This window comes from Vombatus ursinus, unplaced genomic scaffold (assembly GCF_900497805.2).
Source record: "Vombatus ursinus unplaced genomic scaffold, bare-nosed wombat genome assembly UNPS02010284.1, whole genome shotgun sequence".
NCBI lineage: Eukaryota > Metazoa > Chordata > Mammalia > Diprotodontia > Vombatidae > Vombatus > Vombatus ursinus.
The window spans coordinates 623374-646376 of NW_020950062.1; the positions used below are offsets into that span (position 1 = coordinate 623374).

The 23003-nt window shown below is 36.7% G+C and overlaps 1 protein-coding gene across 3 annotated transcripts in view; it reads left to right on the forward strand.

The window, feature by feature from the left end:
- The window catches only part of ATAD2 (ATPase family AAA domain containing 2), a 94342-nt gene that overhangs the window by 57553 nt on the left and 13786 nt on the right, over positions 1-23003 (forward strand). Inside the window, exons 23-28 of one of the 3 annotated variants that reach the window (XM_027854015.1) lie at positions 4866-4988; positions 5080-5235; positions 8211-8618; positions 15232-15365; positions 18055-18183; positions 19626-21004. In XM_027854015.1, the coding sequence (XP_027709816.1) occupies positions 4866-4988; positions 5080-5235; positions 8211-8618; positions 15232-15365; positions 18055-18183; positions 19626-19670 (995 nt within the window). In that variant the 3' untranslated portion in view covers positions 19671-21004. Of the gene's footprint in view, positions 1-4865; positions 4989-5079; positions 5236-8210; positions 8619-15231; positions 15366-18054; positions 18286-19625; positions 21005-23003 lie in introns of those variants that run through there. The other 2 variants (XM_027854016.1, XM_027854014.1) reach the window with 2 other exon arrangements.

Below are 23003 nucleotides of genomic sequence, written 5' to 3' on the forward strand. Positions count from 1 at the left end.
AGTGGCCTTGGAGAATTGAGGGAAAGGTTTGGAAAAACCTCTTGTAGGAAGTAGTGATAGGGAAAGATGAAAGGATTATTTCTCGGGGTCCAGTTGAAGTGAAATAGCATAAATTTGTTGTGAACTCATTAGTATGGCTTCTTCATTCACCTGTAAAGTAACTTGGGGATCTAAGCTCCATCAGTGAGTTGGGAGGCATCTACCCCAAGCATGTGAAGACTTCGCCTGGTGGAATGAGCAGATGAGAACAGTTTGTTCCAATGGCCTTGAAGGTGGCTGAAGCAGATGCTGTGAACTGCTTAGAGCTTGGTTAGATATCAAAGATACCAAGGTTGTCCACTGCATCCCAGGCCATTATCAGTCATCTTGACTTTGTCTTGCCGATGGACTGATGACTCTGGAAGGGAGAGAGGCCAACAACTTCTTGCAACTCTGCCTCGCTTAAATCCAGTTTATGCATGAATCAAAAGATGTCACTCGTACCGTTTACCATTTTTACCCATCTCAAAGTCCTGTGGTGACAGGCAAGTGACAAAGCAATAGGTGCAGATACACTGGGAGCTGTGATCATAGCCTTACACTCAGGCAGCCCAGGCCTTAAAGTCATCTTCTCACTGTACTGAAGCAGCAGTAGGATTGGGTACCCCTTAGGTGTCTGAGTTGTGAAAGGGGCTAGAAAAGTGCCCTAAAAATTAATCTGCTTTATCCAACCTTTTCCTGCTTACTGCAGCAGGTGAGGATCCCACCATGTAGTCGAAACACACAAAAAAAAGTACAAAAACTTGTGCAAAGATGATCCCACTTGCCATCAGTATATGGCATGTGTGTGCACTTACGGACAACAAAAAGTCCAGTAGACCTGAAAAACGAACAGCTCTTGTTGCAAGAGAACTTGGCATGTATTACATCCAAATGGCAGCCCTGAGTGAAACAAGGTTGGCAAATGAAGTCTGGCTTACTGAAGTAGGAGCTGGATACATGTTTTTCTGGAGTGTCACTGAGACGAGGAGTGCTATGAAGCTGGCATAGGGTTTGCAGTCAAAACTAATCTAGTCAACAAGTTCATATGCCTACCAAAAGGCACGAGCAACAGACTCTTTGACAGTGGAATTGCCACTTTCCCCATGCCACCATCATCAGTGTATGCTTCCACCATAATGAACCCTGCTGAGGTCAAAGAAAAATTTTATGAAGACCCGGAGGACCCATCCTCAAAAGAGGACAAGCTTATAATTCTGGATTACTTTAGTGCAAGAGTAGATACAGATGACCAGAGGTCACAGGGAGTCTTTGGGAGGAATGGAATCTGTAACAGCAATGGTTACTTACTACTGAAGAGTTGTGCATCTCATGACCTCATCACCAATACTGTCTTCCATTTACCTAAATACAATAAAACTTTGTGGATGCAACCTCATAACAAACATTGGCATATAATAGACTATCATTGTAAAGAGAAGAGACAGACAGGATATGAGAGTGATTAAGGCAATGTGGCTCAGAGTGCTAGACCAATCATAGACTTAATCTCTCCAAGCTAAATATTCCCATTCAACAAAGCTACAGCCCAAGAGAAGATGACTACCAGAAGACTTGATGTCAACAGGTTAGAATGCTTCTCTGATTAGGAACAGTTCATTGCTAACTTAGAAGGAAAGCTGCACCAACACGTGGTTGGCAATAGTGGAGCAGAAAAGAAGTGTGCAGCTTTCAGAGATTTGGTGTACAGCACTGCATTTACTCATCTGGGGCCAGAACACTTGCAAACATAAAGACTGGTTTGATGAAAATGATGGGGAAATTGAGAATCTACTAAACAAAAAATGAGAACTCTACAGGGTTTACCAGCAGGTAGTTCATCCATCTCTACGAAGGCTGCATTTAATTCCATCAAAAGTAAAATATAAGTGAAGCTTAGAGAGATGCAGGGTTCTTGGCTCAGTAAGAAGGTAGATGAAATTCAGTTTTAACTGATAGTAATGATCTAAGGGACTTATGATGCCCTAAAGGCTATGTATGGGCCAAACACCTATGGTGTGTTTCAACTACTCAGTGCTAATGGAACCACAGTAGTAGTAAAGACATGATTCTGGAGAGATGGGCTGAGTGCTTCCATGGTATTCTCAACAGACCATAATCAATGCTGAAGCCATTGACCATGTATCTCAGGTTGAAGTTAATCCCTTTCTGGCTCAATTTCCATCTGAAGAAGAGGTTTTTAATGCCATTAGGCTTCTCCAGTGTAGCAAAGCACCTAGTGCTGATTCTGTTCCAGCTGAGATTTTTCAAGGCACTGTTGCTTATACAAAAGCTGACTGAAATTTTCTGAGCTATATGGCAAGAGGAGGTTATCCCCAAAGAGTTCAAGGATGCCTCCATTGTCATCTCTGTAAAGGAAAAGGAACTAGGTTGTCTTGTGACAATCACCCAGGGGCTGGGGGTTGGGGGTTTGTCTCTTGGTCATTGCTAGCAAGATTCTTGCCAGAGTCCTCTTTAACAGGCTTATCCTTCACCTAGAAAATGGTCATCTACCTGAGAAAAAGTGTGGCTTCAGAAAGGGCTGAGGAATAGTCGATCGGTGTTTGTTGCCCAATAACTCCAGAAGAAATGCTAGGAGCAGAACAGAAGTCTATACAAAGCGTTTGTCAACCTGACCAGGGCCTTTGATATTGTCAGTTATGAGGGCTTATGGGAAATTTAGGCAAAATCCAGGTGCCTGGAGAAATTCATCAGTATTGTATATCAATTTCATGACAGCATGTTTGCCCAGGTTCTGGATAATGCATGATGCTCTTGTGCTTTCCCGGTCTTCGATAGAGTAAATCAAAGCTTGCTCCCATCCTTTTAAGCTTGATGTTGTCAGCAGTGTTGTCAGATGCCTTCAGTGAGGAAGAACATAGCATCAAGGTCAGCTACCACCCTAATGGTAAATTATTTAACTTGAAAAGGCCACAAGCCAAGACTAAAGTGGAAGGAGAGTTGGTGCTTGATTTTTTTGTTCACGGATGATTATACACTCAATGCAGCCTTGAAGCTGAGATGCAGCAAAATATGGATGGATTCTCTGTTGCTTGTGCTAATTTTGGCCTAACAGGTAACACTAAGCAAACACAGGTACTCCACTGGCTAGCATCACACCATCCATACATGGAATCGTTGGTTACAGCAAATGGAGACATTTTGAATACTCTGGATAAGTTCACTTACCTTGGCAGTATACTTTCCAGGGACGTACACATTGATAATGAGGTTGACACATGCTTTGCCACAGCCTAGCTGATTGGGAGGCTCTGAAGGAAAATGTGGGAGAGAAAAACTTTTAGACTGCCTACCCCAAACTGAAGGTCTATAGAGCTGTTGTCCTAACCTCATTGTTTTTTATTTTTTATTTATTTATTTTTTTTTGGTGAGGCAATTGGGGTTAAGTGACTTACCCAGAGTCACACAGCTAGTGAGTGTTGTGTCTGAGGCTGCATTTGAACTCTGGTCCTCTTGACTTCAGGGTTGGTGCTCTATCCACTGAGCCTCCTAGCTGCCCCAACTTGACCTCACTGTTGAATACCTGTGGAACCTGGTTAGTATACCTGTGTCATGCCAGGAAACTGAATTGCTTCCATTTGAATTGTTTTAGGAAGATTCTGAAGATTACCTGGCAAGATAAGGTACTGAACACTGAGGTTTTTTTCTTGAGCTAAACTTTCAGGCATTCAAACTCCACTGCAGACAGTGTGGCTCTGATGGGCTGACCCCACTGTTCAAATGCCAAACATATGTTTGCCTTAAAGACTATTTTATGGAGAACTCACACAAGCAAGGTGCTCACATGATGGTCAGAAGAAGCAATACAAAGGCATTCTCAAGGTCTGTATGAAAAACTTTGGCAATCGAGTGACATGGGAGACACTGGCAAAGGACCACTGAGCATGGCATACCTGCATCAACGAAGGTGCTGTGTTTTATGAGTGAAGCATAATTGTAGTGGCTCAAAAGAAATGTGCACACATTTAGAGTCTCCACCCCAAATGTTTGTATGAACTGTTTGTGCCCAATCTGTGGTAGAACCTTTTGAGCTAGTATTGGTCCGATCAGCCACAGTTGTACACACCGTACCTTTACTCCAACACAGCGATGTCATTTTGGTCCTCTTCAAGAACGAAGAATAACAGCCCATCTGTTTCACAGCTCAGGTGAAGGCAGATACTGATGGTGACCCAAAGTTGAGGTTGTCAATGCACAATGGAATAATTCTAGGATAAAGCACATTGCATGTGCATGGTTCGTCTGTTTAAATCTAGAGTCAAGATTGAAATTAATAAAGTGAACCAGAGCAGGCCTGGTTATGTCATGAACCGGAAGAATAAGATAAAAGGGACTGAAGATTGTGCTGAGGATGAAAAATAGATTCAAGGGGACTGAAGCAAAAGATACACAGGAGAAAATTATTGGAAAGAGGAATTTCGGGATTCATGGTCATGGAGGTTGTAGGTACGGTTTAGTTATCCCACTCCCACTCCCACTCCACACATACACTTTATTTTTCACTTTTTTTTTCTGGTAGAGTTGAATCTTTGGTCATTCAATTTTGACATTAATATTATCTAAATAGAGGGGAAATGATGATAAAATAGATTTAAAGAAGTCAGTATTTTCAGGGTAAAATATGGAAATTCAGATGAGAAATTCATTCTAAAATTTATTAAAATGTTATTGATGAAAATAATTTTGACAGCTGTCCTTTTTTACCCATGACACAGCCAGGTGAAAATCTGTAAATTAATGTTCAGAAATAAATCATAATCCAAATAGTTTTGTCTTGGTAAATAATAAAAAGGAAAGTAGTACTAAGTTTTGTCTTGACTTTTCAGATCGACTTATCAGACACAGAGCCTGTACTCTCAGAGATACTGCCTATGCAATAATTAAAGAAGAACTTGATGAAGATTTTGAACAGCTATGTGAAGAAATTCAGGAGTCTCGAAAAAAGAGAGGTAAGAAATTATTTTTATATTAGAAAAATGTGCTAAGGTGTTTAGTTTGTTTTCTAGTGCTCAAGATCCTGATTTTTTTTCTCTTAATTAGGTTGCAGCTCTTCCAAATATGCACCATCTTACTATCATGTAATGCCAAAGCAAAGCACAACTTCTGTTGATGGTAAAAGATCAGACCCAGAGCAGAGTGAAAAACTGAAGATGCTCAATGCCCCTGTAGCCTGTAGTACTCCTTCACTTTATACTGGTAAATACTCTTGGCTTTTTTTTTTGTTTCATATTCTAACACAAACATGCAGTTTAAGATGTTTTAAAATACAAGACACAAATCAGAAGCAACAGTTAAAGGAGAATGTTTGTAAGCGTTGAATAAATACTTGCTGAATTTAAATGGAAAATAATGGCCTCATTATAGTATCTCTTTCCCCTATAGATGATGTAGAAGCACACCAGCTGATCTGTACTTTAATTCAAGAAAATGTAGTTCCTTCTCTTAAATTACTCACATTCCAGTAGTAGATGTTGAGACATGTACAATACAAATCAGAGTAATAACTGCATAAAAGGAAGCTGAATAGAATAACAAAAAAGATTCATTAAAGACAGAAGGACCACTTCTAGCTGGGAGGATCAGGGAAGGTGGTTCCCAATCTGTTAATGAATCAGCATTTATTAAGCACCTGTTATGTACTAGGCACTGTAGATACAAAAAAAGAAAAAGACAAACCCCCATGAGCTCACAATGTAATAGGGGAGATAATAAACAGATACATACAAATCTGTTGTATGCAAGAGAGGAAATACATAAGAGAAGGAATACTAAGAGAAGTTAGGAAAGGCTTCCTGTATAAGATGAGATTTTAGTTAAGACTTAAAAGGAAGTCAGGGAAGCTGGGAAGCAGAGATGAGGAAGGAGATCACTCTTGGCATAGGGGACAGCCAGAGAAAATGCCCAGAAGTGTCTTGTTTGTGGAACAGCTGAGAGACCAGTTTCACTGGATTGAAGAGTACATGTTAGGGAGTAAAATGTATTAAGACTGGAAAGGTAGGAGGGGGCTGGATTATGAAGAGCTTTGACTGCCAAAGAGGATTTTTGTATTTGATTCTAGAAGCAACAAGGAGCCACTGGAGTTTGAGTAGGAAGGTGACATGATCAGAACTGTACTAATCTGAGATTACAACAGGTGAAAATGTGAACGTACTGGGCATGGGGGACAGCATTTGCAAAAGCATGGAGAAGACACGGAAAACAGAGTCAAGTCAAGAAATTAACTACTCCATTTTGTCCTAAGCAGAGGGTCTTAACCTTTTTTGTATTATGGACCCCTTTGTCCATTTGGTAAATCCTGTAGACTCAGATTAATGTTTTTAAATGTGTAAATCATAGAATTACGAAGGAAACCAGTTATATTGAAATATAGTTATAAAAATTTATTTAAAAACAAAAACCAAGTTCCAGGACTTTAGGTTAAGAGTGCCTCATCTAAGAGCAGAACTGGAGAACAGAAGTAGCATGAAGGGAAAGGGGTCGACCCATATTTCGGAGAGCCTTGAATGCCAGGCCGGTAAGGAGTTTGTTTGATTCAGTATGCTGTTGGGAACTACTGATGGTTTTAGGAGTGTTTATATAGATTGGAAGTGATGGGACTTTGATATTTAATTCTGGTTTTCCCGTTCTTTGGACAAGTCATTTAATCTCTCTGGTCTCAGTTTTAAAATAAGACTTTACCAGATGACCTCCAAGGTCAATTTCAGCTCTATTCTAATCCTATGATGAGAATGGCCAATTACTTGGGCATTGATATTAAAGATGACTCAAAGAGGGCAGAGGTTAGCCGCAGAGAGACTTTACTTAGCACTTTGTGCCATTTGAGAAATATTCTCTAGGTTATCTGGGCCCCAGGCAGACATCCAACACTTGAAGTTGTACAAAAGTGAATAGGCCATTGCAAACAGTGATATTCATACTTTACATATGCTGGGTTGTAGCTTTCAGCCCAGTAATGAGGTTATTGTATTTAGGAAAAGGTGAAATCATGTTACTGTAGGTTAATTTCTAAATTCCAAAAACCCTGGATAACTGTGATGCAACATAAAAGAGAGAACTGTTTTGATACATAATAGAGTTGCCTTTCTTAATTACAATAGTCACTTGAAACTTTGGCAAGTAACTTGATTTCTGAGATTTCCACAGTGGTTTGCCTCAGAGATTGTTGAAGTCATTCCTTCCCAGGAAAGTGCTAACAGCTCCTGTTTTAGATGTTCTCTTCTTGTCAAATTGCATTGGTGAATTTTAAATTCATTCACAATGATGTGTAATTGTCTACCTTGACCAAACCATTTAGTTAGATACGTGTTAGAAGTTGCTGTCTGAAGCAGCCACAGATGACTGGTATGGTCGGAATGAGGGCTAGAGCCTACAAGGAATAAGAGTGATGGGTAGGGGGGCAGCTAGGTGGCGCAGAGCATAGAGCACCGGCCCTGAGGTCAGGACGACCTGAGTTCAAATCCGAACTCAGACCAAACACTTGACACTTAATAGCTGTGTGACCCTGGGCAAGTCCTTTAACCCCAATTGCCTTAAAAAAAAAAGTGATGGGTAGGAATTCACAGTGAGCAGGAGGAGGAAGTGGGGCTGCAGGGTGGAACAGGAGATTTGTCAGCTTTGGGGCCAGTCCATTTCGAAACATAAGTCATATACTAAGTTAAAGTTCCTTCGTTCTATTAAATGTTGTGGATGGGGGAGGTTTGGTTTGGTTTTGATTCTTGGACAGGAACTGTGTTATGACAGTATGTGTATAGCATTGTGTTTAACAACTGTTATTTGTGTAAGGAGCTCCCAGTGAGGAATTTCCTCTACCAAGACAAAGGAGCACCTTCTATGCCACTTAGATTCTTAGAGTTGTCTGGGGCACCGACTTGCACTGTATCACACAATAGGACTTGAATACATGTACTCCTGATTTCAAGGCCAGCTTTTTATCAACTATATCATGTTGCCTTTCATTAAATGTTTAGTATTTGCATTTATAATTGTGGACCCCATTTAGTGATATCTTTCTATTATTACATTGTTAAAATTTTATTTGTAAAGTGGCTGAGCTCTTTGTTTACTCCTAGTTTTGACATGGGAAGAAGTGGGTGAAGAGAGTCTAGATTTGAAGGGAAATGATTGCTGTTTGCCAGTGGTTTTGTTTCAGTACCTATTTTTGTCTTTGTTAGCCCCATCTAAGAAAAAGATTCGAAGAAAGAGTAAATGGAACTTTGGCACCATAAAAAAGAGAAGGAAGATTTCTCAAACCAAAGAAGATAGCAGAAATACAGAAGATGACAAAAATGACAGTGATGGAGATCGAGAAAATCATGATGCTAGTATGGACCATAATGAGGCTGAAGTCACAGGAGAGTCTTCAATGGAAGAAAATGAAAAGCAGCAAAATGGTTCTGAAAATAAAATTGAGATGGAAAATAAAAGTATTTATGTTACTTGTGATACTGTTGTGAATGAACCTGAAAAGGAAACTAAGAAGACTACAATAAATACAGAATTGAGAAAAGATAGGATAACATGCAATGGAGAAATTACTAACTGTCAAATTACAGAATTTTCTGAAGATGTTGAGGCAAAGGGTAAGTAGTCTTCCATTTAAGCATTTTAAAATTATGAAAATTAAAAAATAAGTGAGATTTATAGTGAAAAGAAAAATAATTAGAAAATTTTATTTATATGAACTAAATAATATGGTAAATTCATTAAAGGAAGTTAATGGAATAATAAAAAAAATTTTTTTAATGTAAGTATTCCTCTGATCTAACAGTTCATTAACTCTGGTATTAGAAGTTGTTATTCAGTCATTTCAGTTATGTCCAACTCTTCATGGCTGCAAGGACCTCTGTCCATGGGGTTTTCTTGGCAAAAATATTGGAGTGATTTGCCATTTCCATAAGGCTCCAGTACAAAAGAGGTTAAGTGACTTGCCTAAGGTCAACACAGTAAGTGTCTAAGGCCGGATTTGAACTCATGAAAATGAGTCTTCCTGATTCCAAGCCCAGTGCTATGTCCACTGTGCCACCTAGCTGCCCCTTCTTAAGATACTAAGGGTAAAAACAGGAATAACCAAGAAAGGAAGGAAACAAATATTAAGCACCCACTTTGTGCCAGGTACTGTATTAAGCACTTTACAAATATTATCTCATGTAATCCTCACAGCAACCCTAGGAAGTAGGTGCTGTTACTATCCTCAGTTTACAGGTAAGGAAACCGAGAGATTAAATGACTATCCCAGGTTTACACAACTACTTAGTGGATGAGGCAGGATTTGATCTCGAGGTGTCTGGCCTCCAGGTCCAATGCTCTATCCTCTAATAATAACTAACATTTATATAGTTCTTTCTGTCTGCCAAGTACTGGGCTAAGTGCTTTGCAGTTATTCTGTCATGTAATCCTCACAACAACCCTGGGAGGTATCTGTTATTATTCCCATTTTACAGATAAGGAAAATGAGGCAAACAAGGTAAGGGACTTACCCAAGCTAGTAAGTGTCTGAAGTTGAATTTGAACTGTGGTCTCCTTGACTCCAAGCCCATCGCTTTATCAGTTGCATCACTAAGCAGTCTTAACTGCCTAGATAAGAAACTATTAAATGAAAAAGATGTGATTTCACATGTACTTTGTCAGTTTTATTTGTGGTACAAATACCAACTAACATTTTAGGGTATTAAATAGTTAATTTAAGCAAAATGGCTTATAATTAAGAAGTAGGATCACCAATTTCCCCACAAAATAAATTCAACTGAAGTTACTGTGATTATTCCAGTATTGTAATTCACACTAAATTCACTTTACCAAACTTAATCTTTTAACTGTTTTGTTAAACAGAGGGGCCCCCCCCCTTTTTTTTTTTTTGGTAGAGTCAACCAGAACCTTGATTGAACAAATGAATCAGATATACCTAATGTATCATCATAGATCAATACTTTCACTCTAAGTTACAAAGTAAAATAGTGTGTTGATATTGTTACTTTTTAATATGTATATTTTTAAGAGGAAAGTGGTTTATAAACTTTAAAGTACTATGTAACTTTCAATTGTAGTTTATAGGATTATAGATTTAGAGCCTCAAGGGACCTTAGAAGCCAGGAGTCCAGTCCCCTCCTTTTACATAAGAAATTAAAACTTGAAAAGAGAGAGACTTAGTGACTTGCCTGGAGTCATAGTTTTTCAGCATCAGACCCTGATCTTTTCCTTACTCCAAGGTCCATAACTGTTGAATTAGTAAGAGAGTCCATAGTTAATAGTGGCTAGTTCTAGAGTCAAACCTGCCCTACCTTAAAGCATAAGTTTGACCATGTCAGTATCTATCTGTCTCCCTCTCCTCCCCCCCCCCCCATTCAATAAACTGCCATGGTTCCCTATACCTTCAGGATCAAATATAGCATCCTTTGGTGTGCAAAGTCTTTTGTAACTTGGGACCCATCCTACCCCTCCCTTTCAAGTCTTTACAACTTAGTCCCTTTCTTATACTCTGTCATCCAGTGACACTGGCCTCCTTTGCTGTTCTTCACACAAAACATGCTATCTCCCAACTCCAGGAATTTTCACTAATTAAACTGAATTCCTTGAATGCTCTCCCTCCTGGCTTCCTTCCAGTTCTAGCTACACTCCCATCTTCACCAGGAATCCTTTCCCCATCCCCCTGAATTCTAGTATCTTCTCTCTTTTGATTATTTCCAGTTTATTCTGTATATATCTTATACATAGTTTTTTTTTTTACATGTTGTCTCCTTCATTAGACTGAGCTCCTTGAGCAGGCACTATCTTTTGTATTTCTTTGTATCCCAGTGCTTCGTATAGTGCCTGGTATTAGTAGTTCCTCAATAAATATCTGCCCCCTTCCTATCTATGCCCCCTTTTTTTTGCCTGTTCTGTCCCAAGTTCTTTGAATTTACTGAAATTAATTTGTCTTTCTCACTCTATTTCATGCATTCTTTTTATCCCTTCTCTTTTTCCATACGGTTCAAGCAAGTGGTTCAGAATCTTACCTGTTATCCAAGTTTTATTTAGCAACTTTCTTTTACTACACCCTTTTCTAAGAAGTTTTGCTTTGTTCTCATTTCTCTTCCCTTCTGGTCTTCCTGAATTTCATTTTCTGATTAACTTATTCTGTGCTCTTCATTGGGGGATAAAACTTCAGAAGTAACAGATTTGAACTCCTTCTTTTATTCAGTTTCTTAATGTCTGTGGATTTTACCCTAGCCTTTCCTTTTTTTTCTTCCTTCACTTTTTTTTCCCCAAGTGAAAATTTTTATATTTTTTCCAATTGCATGTAAAAACAGTTTTTGACCATTCATTTTTAAAATTTGAGTTTTAAATTCTCTCCCTTCCTTCTCCTTCCCTATCACTAAGAAAGCAAGCAGTTTGATATAGATTATACATGTACAGTCATGTAAAACATTTTCATATTAGCCATGTGGGGGGAAAAAAAGACCAAAAAAAAAAAAAAGGAAAAATAAAGGTTTAAAAATGCTTTGATCTGCATTTCTGACTCCATCAGTTCTTTCTCTGCAGGTGGATGGCATTTTTCGTCATAAGTCCTTCAAAATTGTCTTGGATCATTTTATTCCTGAGAATAGCTAAGTATTTACAGTTGAACATCCTTACAATATTGCTGTTACTGTGTACAGTGTTCTACAGGTTCTGCTCACTTCCCTTTTCATCAGTTCATATAAGTCTTCCCAGGTTTTCTGAAACCATCTTGGTCATCATTTCTTAAAGCACAGCTTGTTCATTCTCCTCAATTTCCAATTCTTTGCTACCAAAAAAAGCTGCTATAAATATTTCTGTATATATATATATATACAGTTCTTTTCTTTTTTTTCCTTTAATCTTTTTGGCATACAGACCTAGTAGTGGTTCTGTTGGGTCACAGGGTATGCACAGTTTTATAGCCTTTTGTGCATAGTTCAAATTGCCTTCCAGAATTGTTGGATCTGTTCACAACTCCACCAACAGTGCATCAGTGTCCCAATTTTTCCACATCCTTTCCAACATTTTTCATTTTTCTTTTATGTCATATTAGCCGACCTGATAGGTGCAAGGTGCTGCCTCAGAGTTGTTTTAATTGGCATTTCTATAATCAATGATTCAGAGCATTTTTTCATGACTATAGATAGCTTTGATTTCTTCTGAAAACTGCTTGTTTCTGTCCTTTGACTATCAGTTGGGAAATGACTCATACTGTTATAAATATGAGTCAGTTCTGTATGTAGTTGAGACATGACACCTTTATCAGGGAAACTTGCTGTAAAAGTCCCCCCCCCCCCCCCAGTTATCTGCTTTCCTTCTAATCTTAGCTGCATTGGTTTTTGTTTGTGCAAAACCTTTTGAGTTTGATGTAATCAGGATTATCCATTTTACATTCCATAATGTTAGTCATAAATTCTTCCCTTATCCATAGATTTGAGAGGTAAACTATTCCATGCTTCTGTAATTTGCTTTTGTATCCCCCTAAATCATATACCCATTTTGATCTTATCTTGGTATATGGAATGAAATGTTGACCTTGTTTCTGCCAAACTTCTCTCTAGTTTTCCCAGCTATTTTTGTGAAAACAATGGGTTCTTGTCCTTTAAGACTCATTCTAAGAAACAATAGATCATAATGCTGTCATTGTTCAATAGAAAAACTGTTCTGTGGTTGTAGTTGATCTAGAGGCCCTATCCTTCCCTTTTTGCTTACTATGATCAGTTTTTAATCCTAATACCATTTTATCTTATCTGATTCCACATCTTCTGTCCATCTGGGTGTTGGTGTCCCTTGGCAACTTACAGTCCCTTCCTTAGATGGAATTCTGTTTAAGGAGTTGTAATCCTTGCTCAGAGAAAGTGGTTCACTAATGTGAAAATACTTTTCCACGTGAAGCCCATTATTAGGACCTTATCTCTTACTGCAGACATACACCTTTGCCATAGGAATGTTGTTTGCTAGAGTTCTTCTTTGGCAAAGCCCCCTCATATGGTCCTCCTTCCATCACTTGTTGAAAGACTATAGAAACTATCCTAAGGAATTGGTAGGAGTGTAAATCCACTCTTTGCTGTCTCTTAACTTCCCCCTTCCCTGCTTATATATACATCCCTACTTTGTATTCCTGCCTACAAAAGATATTGATTCACTAGATATAAGTAGTCAGAGAATTTAATCCCCCTTCACTTCTTCTGATTCTTTGTTTCCCTTAAATCTTTAGGTCCTTAGGTCCTTTTTATTCTTTGATGAAAATTTTCTTTTTTTAATCCCAGAGATAAATCTTTTTTTTTTTTTAATTTGTAAACAAGAAAGACTTTATTTAGCCCTTTCTTATATATTCATTTACTCTCCTTTACCTCATGTATTCATTTGCCAAATCTTACTACTTCTTCCTTTCACAGTTTCTTTTGCATCAAATTAGTCTTCACTCACACAGTTACCACTTTATCACACCTAGATTATGACAACAGCCTCTAATTGGTCACCTTGCCATATCTTTCAAAGCTCTCGTACCTCCTGTACACTGCTGCTACATTAATTTTTCTTAAGCACAAGTATAACTGTGACAATTCCCATTCAGTTCTAGTGGCTTCCTCTTCTTGCCAGAATAAAATAAAAATTCTCTATGTTCTAAAGCCCTACATAGCCTCGCCCCAGCTATTTTTTCCAGCCTCACTGGATGTTATTCCCCCCCCCTGCAATTCAACCAGATTGGCTTTTACTCTGTTCCTCACACAAGTGGCTCTCCATCTCCCATCTCTATGCCTTTGCATTGGCCATCCCTGAAGCCTGGAATGTATTTCCACTTACCTTCACTTCACAGAGTCCTTCTTTTCCTTAGTGATTCAGCTCAGGCATCATCATCTCCATGAAGCCTTTCCTGATGCCACTAACTACTAGTGCCCTCCTTAATTATTCTGTATATGTTGGTATTTATTCACTTTATATTTATGCTATATATATTTCTATTTGTACTTACTATCTTCCCAATTAGAACAAGCTCTTGGAGAGTAGGGATTGTTTATTAGGTGTACATTTTTCTCACTAGCACCTAGCACAGTACTGGTCACATATGTGCTTAATAAATATGTACTGATTGAGTTATTGATTTTTCAAGTTAAGTAATCTGATTACCCCTGGTTTTCTTTTTAGATTTTTGTAGGCATTCATTCCTCAGATGCCAGTCAATCAGTAGACATCTATTAAACACATACTAGGTGCCAGGTACTATGTTAAGCTCTGGGGATATAAAAGAAAAGGTCCCTGCCCTAAAGGAGTCTGATGACACACAATGGAAACAGAAAAGGTGGGAGGGGGAGGAACCTGTCACAGAGGCATGATGGAGAAGTTTAAAGGAGTATAGCTAGATGGGAAATGAAGAGATAGCTGGCCTGGTCACCTCTTGAATAGGAGCCTATGGGGCTAAGTTTGTCTCCCTAGACCACTCCCCCCCCCCCCCCCATAGGAGCAGAGGAAAATGATGACCTAGGGTCAAATCTCAAGGTTGATTCAATCTTGGAGGATAAGTTTCTCGATGATGAAGTACTTCTCTTTTGTTGAATCTACTAAATTCAAGTTTGTAAGATGTTATTTTGGAAAGTGCTATTCCATTGTCTTTGGAATTTCTCTTGAATGCAGAATAATCCAGTTATTCAAATTTCCTTTCTTTTCTATTTAAAGGTCTTTCTCCAGTCTATTTCCATCTCTCTCTCCCCTAACCCTTCTATGCTGCTGCCAGAATCATCTTCTCTGTAGATCTGATAATGTATTCAAAAATCTTGACTGACTCCATTGCACACTCGCCAGCTGGACACTGCCTTACTTTTCCATCTTTAACTCAGATTATTCCCCTTCACATACTTCAGCCAGACTAGACTATTCTCTGTCCCCTACTAACCCTATACTTTATGCTTTTTCTTTTATTTGTTTGTTTACACTGTTCCCATTTCCCATGCCCGTTCCCTTCCTCTCCCTCTATTGTACATACCTTTCTAGTATACTTAGCATGTACTCATAACTACTGTATGTTATCCATATTTTACCTCCATACTAGACTGTACTATGAGGACAGAAACAATGTTTTATTTGAACTTAGTATCTCTCCTGTCAGTACAATATTCTGCATAGTTGCTTAATAAATGTATATATTAATTTGAATTTAGGTGTTTAATTTCTACATTTCTCTGCATTAAATGGCCATTATCTAATTGATCTTTTTAGAAACCTGTGTTCTTAGGATGACTCGAGCCAGACGTTCCCAGGTTGAGCAACAGCAGCTCATCAGTGTTGAGAAGGCTTTGGCAATTCTTTCTGAACCCACACCCCCACTTATTGTGGACCATGAACAGCTAAAAGTATGTAAATAAACATTTTTGATGTTGATGTACAAATAATGTTTAAAATGTTAGCACCTTCTTTGCTTTCTTTTAAATTCCATTTCATAAATGTGTGATATAAATTTCATTCCCTTTAACACCCTATGGAATCTTCATTTATCCCTTCTCTAGCTTCTTCAGTCTTTATCCTCCTGTTGGTCTTTTCTGCTGTTCTTTCAAATTTATATAGGGTTTGTCTCTCCTTTTTTTCTTTTTCCTATCCTATCAAGCTCTTTTTTCTATTTCTTCAGTTTACACCAAACTTGGCAAATATGTATTCTGTATCCACTGCCTTCATTTCCTTGCTACTTATTACATCCTTAACTACCATTAACCCCTTAGTTAGGCTTTTATCCTTTCTGCTATAATGAAACTTTATTAAGGACCTTCAAAATCCAGTAGTTTTCCTTGGCCCTTATTATCTTTGGCTTCAATTTAACATTTGACACATTGTTGACAAGATAGATGACACCCAATCTATCTCCCTGATTTCTCACCTAAACTCCAATACTATAACTCTGATTTCTTCAAATTATTCCCATTTTACTATCCTACCATGGTGGTACAGTGGTAGAGTGCTGGGCCTGAAATCAGGGAGACTTATCTTCCTGGGTTCAAATCTGGCCTCAGACATTGGACAAGTCATTTAACCCTGTCTGCCTCAGTTTCCTTATCTGTAAAATGAGCTGGAGAAGGAAATGACAAACCAGTCCAGTGTGTTTTCCAAGAAAACCCAAATGGGTCACAAAGAATCAGACATGACTGAACAACAACATCTAACTTGGCGTATTTAAAACTGAATAAAAATTAGTGTGGTGCAATAGAAAGAATGCTCAATTTAAAGTAAGAGGACTTAAGTTTGAATCCTACCTCTGCTGCTTATTATTGTTATAATAAGTTAGTCACTTAACCTCTCAGGGCCTGTTTGTTCACCTGTGAAATGATGGTATAGTGGACTAGGTGACCTAAGATAACTTCCAGCTCTAAATCATTGATACTGAATCCTAAAGCCAGCTTCCCCTCTTAACTGCTCTAGTTGAATGATATTCTTCTCTGTTACCAAAGGCTCGAAATTTAGGAGACATTTTGACTCTTTTAATTTTTGAGCATGAGATCTAACCCCGTACTTTGCATCTCATACCTACATTAATACAATAGCCTTCCAGATGTTTTTTCTAACTAGTCTTCTTTCCCCTCTACCTGTACTTCTGTATTGCTGTCAATATTAATCTTCTAAAACACCACCTCTTTTATATCATTCCCTTCCATAGGATAACTACAACCTTCTCTACAGTTGCTCCCTTAAAAAACACCTCCAATGTGGCTGGAATTTATCTGATCGCCATTGCTACACAGCACATTCCTTGCATTGCACTGTTTTTGCTTTTTCCTCTCCTAAAATACCCTTTACAGTGTTTTCCACCTTTCTAATGCCTACTTATTCTTAAAGTCCTGCCTCTTCATTAGGCCGTGGATCACAGAGTTGTAGATGGGAGTCGGAGAATTTGGGCTTGCTTCCCAGTTCCAACTTTACTCCCTCTGTAACTTGGACAAGTCAATTGATCTTGTCTAACCATTGCTGGAGATTATACTAGATGATCTGGAGGGTCTTTAAACAACAACAATAATAACAGCTAACATAGTAGCACCTTAAGATTTGTAAAATGCTTTACGTATGTTAGCGCATTTAATCCTCACAAAATCTTTATGGGCTAAGTATAACGAATAACATCCCTATTTTATTTATGAAGAAACTGAGGCATAGAAATAAGGTAGTATTTGTGAAGTACTTATTAGCACAGTGCCTGGCATGTAGTAAGTACGTATTTAATAATTACTCCTTTCCTCTTCCCCTGAGTAACTCAATACTGTAAATACTATACAGTTAACTAAGTTGATCCAAATTTCTGCTAACAGGAAGAGCAAGATAATCAGAAATCATAATGGAACAACTTGGCCCATAATGGTTTAGCAGAAAAATTAAAGAATTAGAAGAAATATAGATAATACTTAGGACAGAGCTCATGTTTTACATGACTAAACATGTATAAAGTATATCAGATACCAAATTGCTTGCCTTCTCAATGAGGGGGGAATGGAAGGTGGGAAGAAGGGGGAGAATTTATAACTCAGTTTTAGAAAACGAATGTTAATGATTGTCTTTACATGTAACTGGGGAAAAATAAAATACTAAATTTTTAAAAATACATAGGTAGAAAAAAAATTTGACAGTACAGGGGGAAAATATCATTGGATCATATGAGTTCTGTTCAAGCCAGTGACTGATGTTAAAGGTAGAATGTGCAGAAGCAATTCAAGGATTATTTGTCTTCCAGAGAAATGGTGAAAGAAGCTCAAAAGTACAGAGTTACAATCAAGACTATTTCTAATTTATAAGAAATCATAAGGATTGGAATATAATATTTCAAAGGTCAAAGGATATCAATTTGTACTACAAAAGTTATTTTCATGCAAATATCTGTAATTTTTGCATTTAAGAAGTAAACCATACATTTACATTAGAATGTAAGCTTCTTGACGGCATAGGCTGTTTGGGGTTTGTGTTTGTGTTCCTAGCATTGTCATTTTAATAAACATTCAGTTTTTTAATTGAATGAAAATTCCCTTTATACACACACACACAAATATTTAATACATCTCTTTTTAGAGTCTTTTGAAGATTACCATTAAGAAAAGCCAAGAGTACAATATATTTCAGTTGGAAAAATTATATGCAATAATTAGCCAATGTATTTATCAACATCGCAAAGACTATGACAAGACACAACTAATTCAGGTGAGTTATTATACACATTTTATAATTAATATTTTGAACGTCATAACCTCAAAATCATTCATCCAACCACAACCCCAACAATATATCTTACAATCAAATTAACAAAAATTAGGATTTTTTTTTTTTTTTTTTTTAAATTATAAACTCCAAACTAATCATATAGACAGAACAAGTGTACTTTTTCTGCTTTGCTTTTTTTGGATTTCAGAAATACTTTTGGATAATTCTAGAATGCTGGCAATTTAAAAAATGCAACTAAAAACTCAGTTTAGAATTGCAGTTACTTGACCTGAGCTTGGCTAAAATTTTTCTTGACACTTAAAAGAGTTTACAAAACAAATTAATAGGAGACAATTTTTTTACCTTATTTTAAGAACTTTAGCATGATTGTTGACATACGAATAAAACTGCCAAATGTAAGTAAGCATTACCAACATTACAGCAGGTCTGAGAGTGACTCTGCTTGGAAGTGTTTTAATGGTTTGAATTAATTACAGATAATTGAAAGATACAGATTGTATTTCTGTTCCTTCATTCCTCAAGTTCTATAATGTAGACTAGCTTTCTCCTGGTTTTATTCTAAGTTTATTTAGAGGTTTTACTGTAACTTTTTTTTTTAACTTGTTGAGTAGTGCTTAAAACATGCCTATTTTTTAATATTCATTTTGATAACTTAATTGAATAATTATCATACTTGGAGAATGGGGTGTTCAGTTTTGCTAAAAGTGATTTATCCTGTTTAACTCATTTTCCTTCTCTGTAAAATGGGGATAGCAATAGCACCCACCTGATAGGGTTGTTACGAGAATCAAATGAGACCACATAAGTAATAAAAGTTGAAAATTTTTATCCATTTAAATGTGAACGGGATGACTATCTTAAATTACAGTTTCAGACTTAGAAGGGACTTCAGACACATTTTAGTCCAGTCTCAGAATTACCAGGATTCCCTTCTACAGCAACAAAATAGTCCTCACTTTTGCTTTTGAAAAACACCACCTACTTCCTTACACATAGAAATCTTTCATCCCTCAATTTTGTATTCTTAGAAATACAGTGATTTATCTATCAACTACAGGTCTTCAGCAAACTGTCCATCACAATACCAGATATTTGTAATGAAACTTTTTTAATCCGAGGCAGTGATCACTTTGAAAGGTTTCAGGGTAGGCTTTTCTGTGTCATAGTGGATATGGTCATAGTGATACTCAAATTAAACCATTGGTATAATTTGTTTTTGCTTTTTTCCTGACAATAATTGGCTTGAAAAATTTGGGCACTAGTGAATATAAAGTATTATTTACCATAAATAGACAAATTTTGACATGATCTTTAAAACTTTTTGACTCTGGTATCAGATGATCAATCTTGGACTCAATTTTAACAGTATGTAGGTAATAAAATAACATCATTAAAACTTGTTTTTTCTCTTAACCCTCTAGAAAATGGAACAAGAAATAAAAAACTTTAGTTGTTCGAAATCATGAAGTTGTGAAATTCAGCTTTCTTCAGTTCGATGTCTTGTTTTGTTCTCTCTGCATAGCTAGTGCAAAATTGAATTTCCACATATTTAAGATATATTGTTATTAAAATACTGCTAAATAAAGTATTTAAACTGTTTTTAATTTTGTATGTGTGAGGTGGATGTTTAAAAGTTGATTTTGATAAATATTAAACAGATTTGAGTCCCAACAAGACTGTTTAATATTTAATGCTGCAATGTTTAAACTCAAAGTATTCTGACAGTCTGTTAAAGTTTTGTTATGTTTGTTTCTTTGTCAGAAACCATTAATTGTTCGTTAGATTTATGACCCTTTTATCATAAGGGTATTTGAAGGTGGAAATCCATTAATAATCTGTTATCAACATTTAAAATTTTCCCAGACTTACATTTGGCACTATGTTAATTTTGTCCTTTCTTTTCTTTTCCTTAATGGTGTAAATTAAAAAGAAATGTAATGCTGCATTGTGGCCTATCGTTGATATCTGTTTCTTCACTTTTTAGTATTTTTTAATCTATCATCTTCTGCATTCTGTAACTTTCCTTGCCTCATTACCCAAGAACTAATGTTCAAGCTTAGGATTTGTGGTAAAGCTCTGAATATAAAAGAGGCAAAAAGCTTTACAACAGTTTTAAACTTGAACACTAAATTTAAGATATTTATAAAATATGCATTTTCATAATCCTAATTTAGGTTTTATAAATATCCATGTTTACATTTTCTTATGTATTTACCTTTGTCATGTTTTGTGTTCAACTACATTTTTTATGTTTTTAAAAAACACGCGATGTAGCTTTGAAATCTAAGCTTGTGGCCTACAAAATCTGTGTTTAGACATTATCATATAAAGATACTTTGTATACAGTTGTGTAAATGTTACACATTTTGATATTTTGTACCAAAAATAAATTTCCTGGGTATCTTTAAATGGTTAAAATATTTACTACAGGGCATATTCACTTTTTGAAAATGTTAATCCCCAAAGATGCTTCTGTAAGAAGCTTTAACATTTTTCAGATTAGTGTGGATATTTTTGTGAGAGTAAGGAAAGTAAGTTTAGTAAAACTATTCTATATAAGGAGAGAGTCATTTGGACTTTTAGTTGCTCTTTATGTAATGGTCAATGTTATACTGCCTTTCATTCCTTTGGATATCATATTAAACTACCTGGTGACTCTTAAAGCCTTCTAGAAACCAATGTATCACCTTTAAAGTAGTTGTTACTGCCTTAATTTATATAATCAGCTTTAAGCAGTACTATATACCTGAAAAGTTTTTCCCCCAAAAAAATGTATGTACCTGGATATAAATATTCTACATTTACTGTGAAATTTTATATATAAATTATTACTTTTCCAGGTACATATTTTGTAACTTTACCACTTCATTTTTATGTATAGTTTGCATAATAAATTTTGCAAGTTGAAAATCAGTGTGAATTTTGCTTTTATGTCTTTGGTATTTTAAGCATAACATTAAAGATAATGATTGGGGGCAGTGAGACAATTTCAAAAAGATGAATAAAATGAGAGGTTACAAGGGAGGCTGTATTCTCACTATCCCTTTTAAAATTAATCATTGAGATGTCAAAAAGAAACCAAACTACCAAAAGTCCTCAAATGAAGGGGGAAAGCTTTCCAAAAAATGGGAAAATAAAGTCCACAGCAAAAAAAAAAAAAATTTAATATGGATTGAAACAAAAAAGATAGAAAAGTATTCTGAAACAATATAAACAGTTGCACCAGAAATAGAATTTGCAGTTAAATGAAATGAGGAAAACTATTACTTCCAATTAGAATATTAATTAAGCACCTATGTATAAGTTATGGTGCTGGGCATTGGGGACAGAAATCAAAATAAAACAGACCTTGCCCTCAGGTAGTTTACATTCTGCTCAGGGTGGTGGAGGAAATACATGCAAATATTGAAGTAAATGCAAAGTATATACAGGGTAATTGTAGAAGGAGACTGGCCAACAATTTTTAGAGACCAGGAAAGGTCTTACATAGGTAACTCTGAAGGAGGACTAAGGATTCTGGGAGGGCCCATGAGAAACCATTGTATTCCAGGCATAGAAAAACACCTTTACAAAGGAAATAATTGGAATTTTGTTATGAGGTGGGTAGGGGGTCAGTTTGACTAGAAGAGAGTGCACATAGGTGAGATTTTAACAAGTAGATACAAAGTAGATTTCATGGATTTTAAATGTCAGCGTAAGTTAAATTTCAGATTTTATCCCAGAAGTCATATTGCCCTGCCAACTAAGCAGGGTAATAATTTCAAGTATCTAAACACCTACACAGCAGTCTTTCTTTTCCCCCCGATTAATTTTCTATCCAAATTTTTAATAATTTATTTTACAAATTGTTTTGGTTCTGCTTCACTTGGCATTAGAGATGATACCATGAATAGTATTGGACCTCCAGTCAGGAAGATCTGAGTTCAAATATGGCCTCAGGCACTTAATTAACTGTGGGAGCCAGGGCAAGTCACTTGAACCTCTGTTTAAGTTCCCTAATCTGTAAAAGAGATAATATTGGTACTGACACCTAGGGTTGTTATGAGGACAAAATGAGATATTTGTGAGGTGCTTTACACCTTACAATGCAGTTTTATAAATGCTAAATATTGTCTTCCAAGGCTTCTCTGAAGATTTCTCTTGTAGCACAATATTCCATTCCATTCTTATTCCATAATTTAGCATTTCTCCAATTGATGGGCATTCAGTCATTATTTACAGTTTTTTGCTATAGCAAAAAGCTGCTAAAACATGAATCCTTTTCTTCTTGGATATCTGGGGCGTAAGCCTACTAGTGTTATTGATTTTTTTGGATATGGTTCCAGATTGCTTTCCATCAGATTTGGACCAGTTCACAGCTACACCAAAAGTACCTTGGTGTCCCTGTTCTTCATCTTTGCCAATCTGATTTAATTTCTTATAATACTCCCCCATAGCACCTGTTCCAAACCTTCTAGGATCATAGATTTAGTGCTGGAAGGGACCGTAGCCATGAAGTAAAACTCCTACACTTTACAAATAAACTGACTGAGAGAGGCTGAGTAATTTACCCAGGATAACACAGCTAGTTAAGTGACTAAAGTGGAATCCACTCCTGGTTTTACCAATTTATCAGGACTCTCAGTATCAGATTTAATAACAAGAAGAGATGTAGAAAAACCCAGCTCCCTGACACCCTTGCAAAGAGTAAAAGAGAAAATTTATTGAAGTAGAGAAGTAAGCACCTCTGTCTTAAAAAAAAATACCCCAAACCAGAAGTGGCTAAGAGGGTAACCCCTCTTAATTACAGTGAAGAAGTA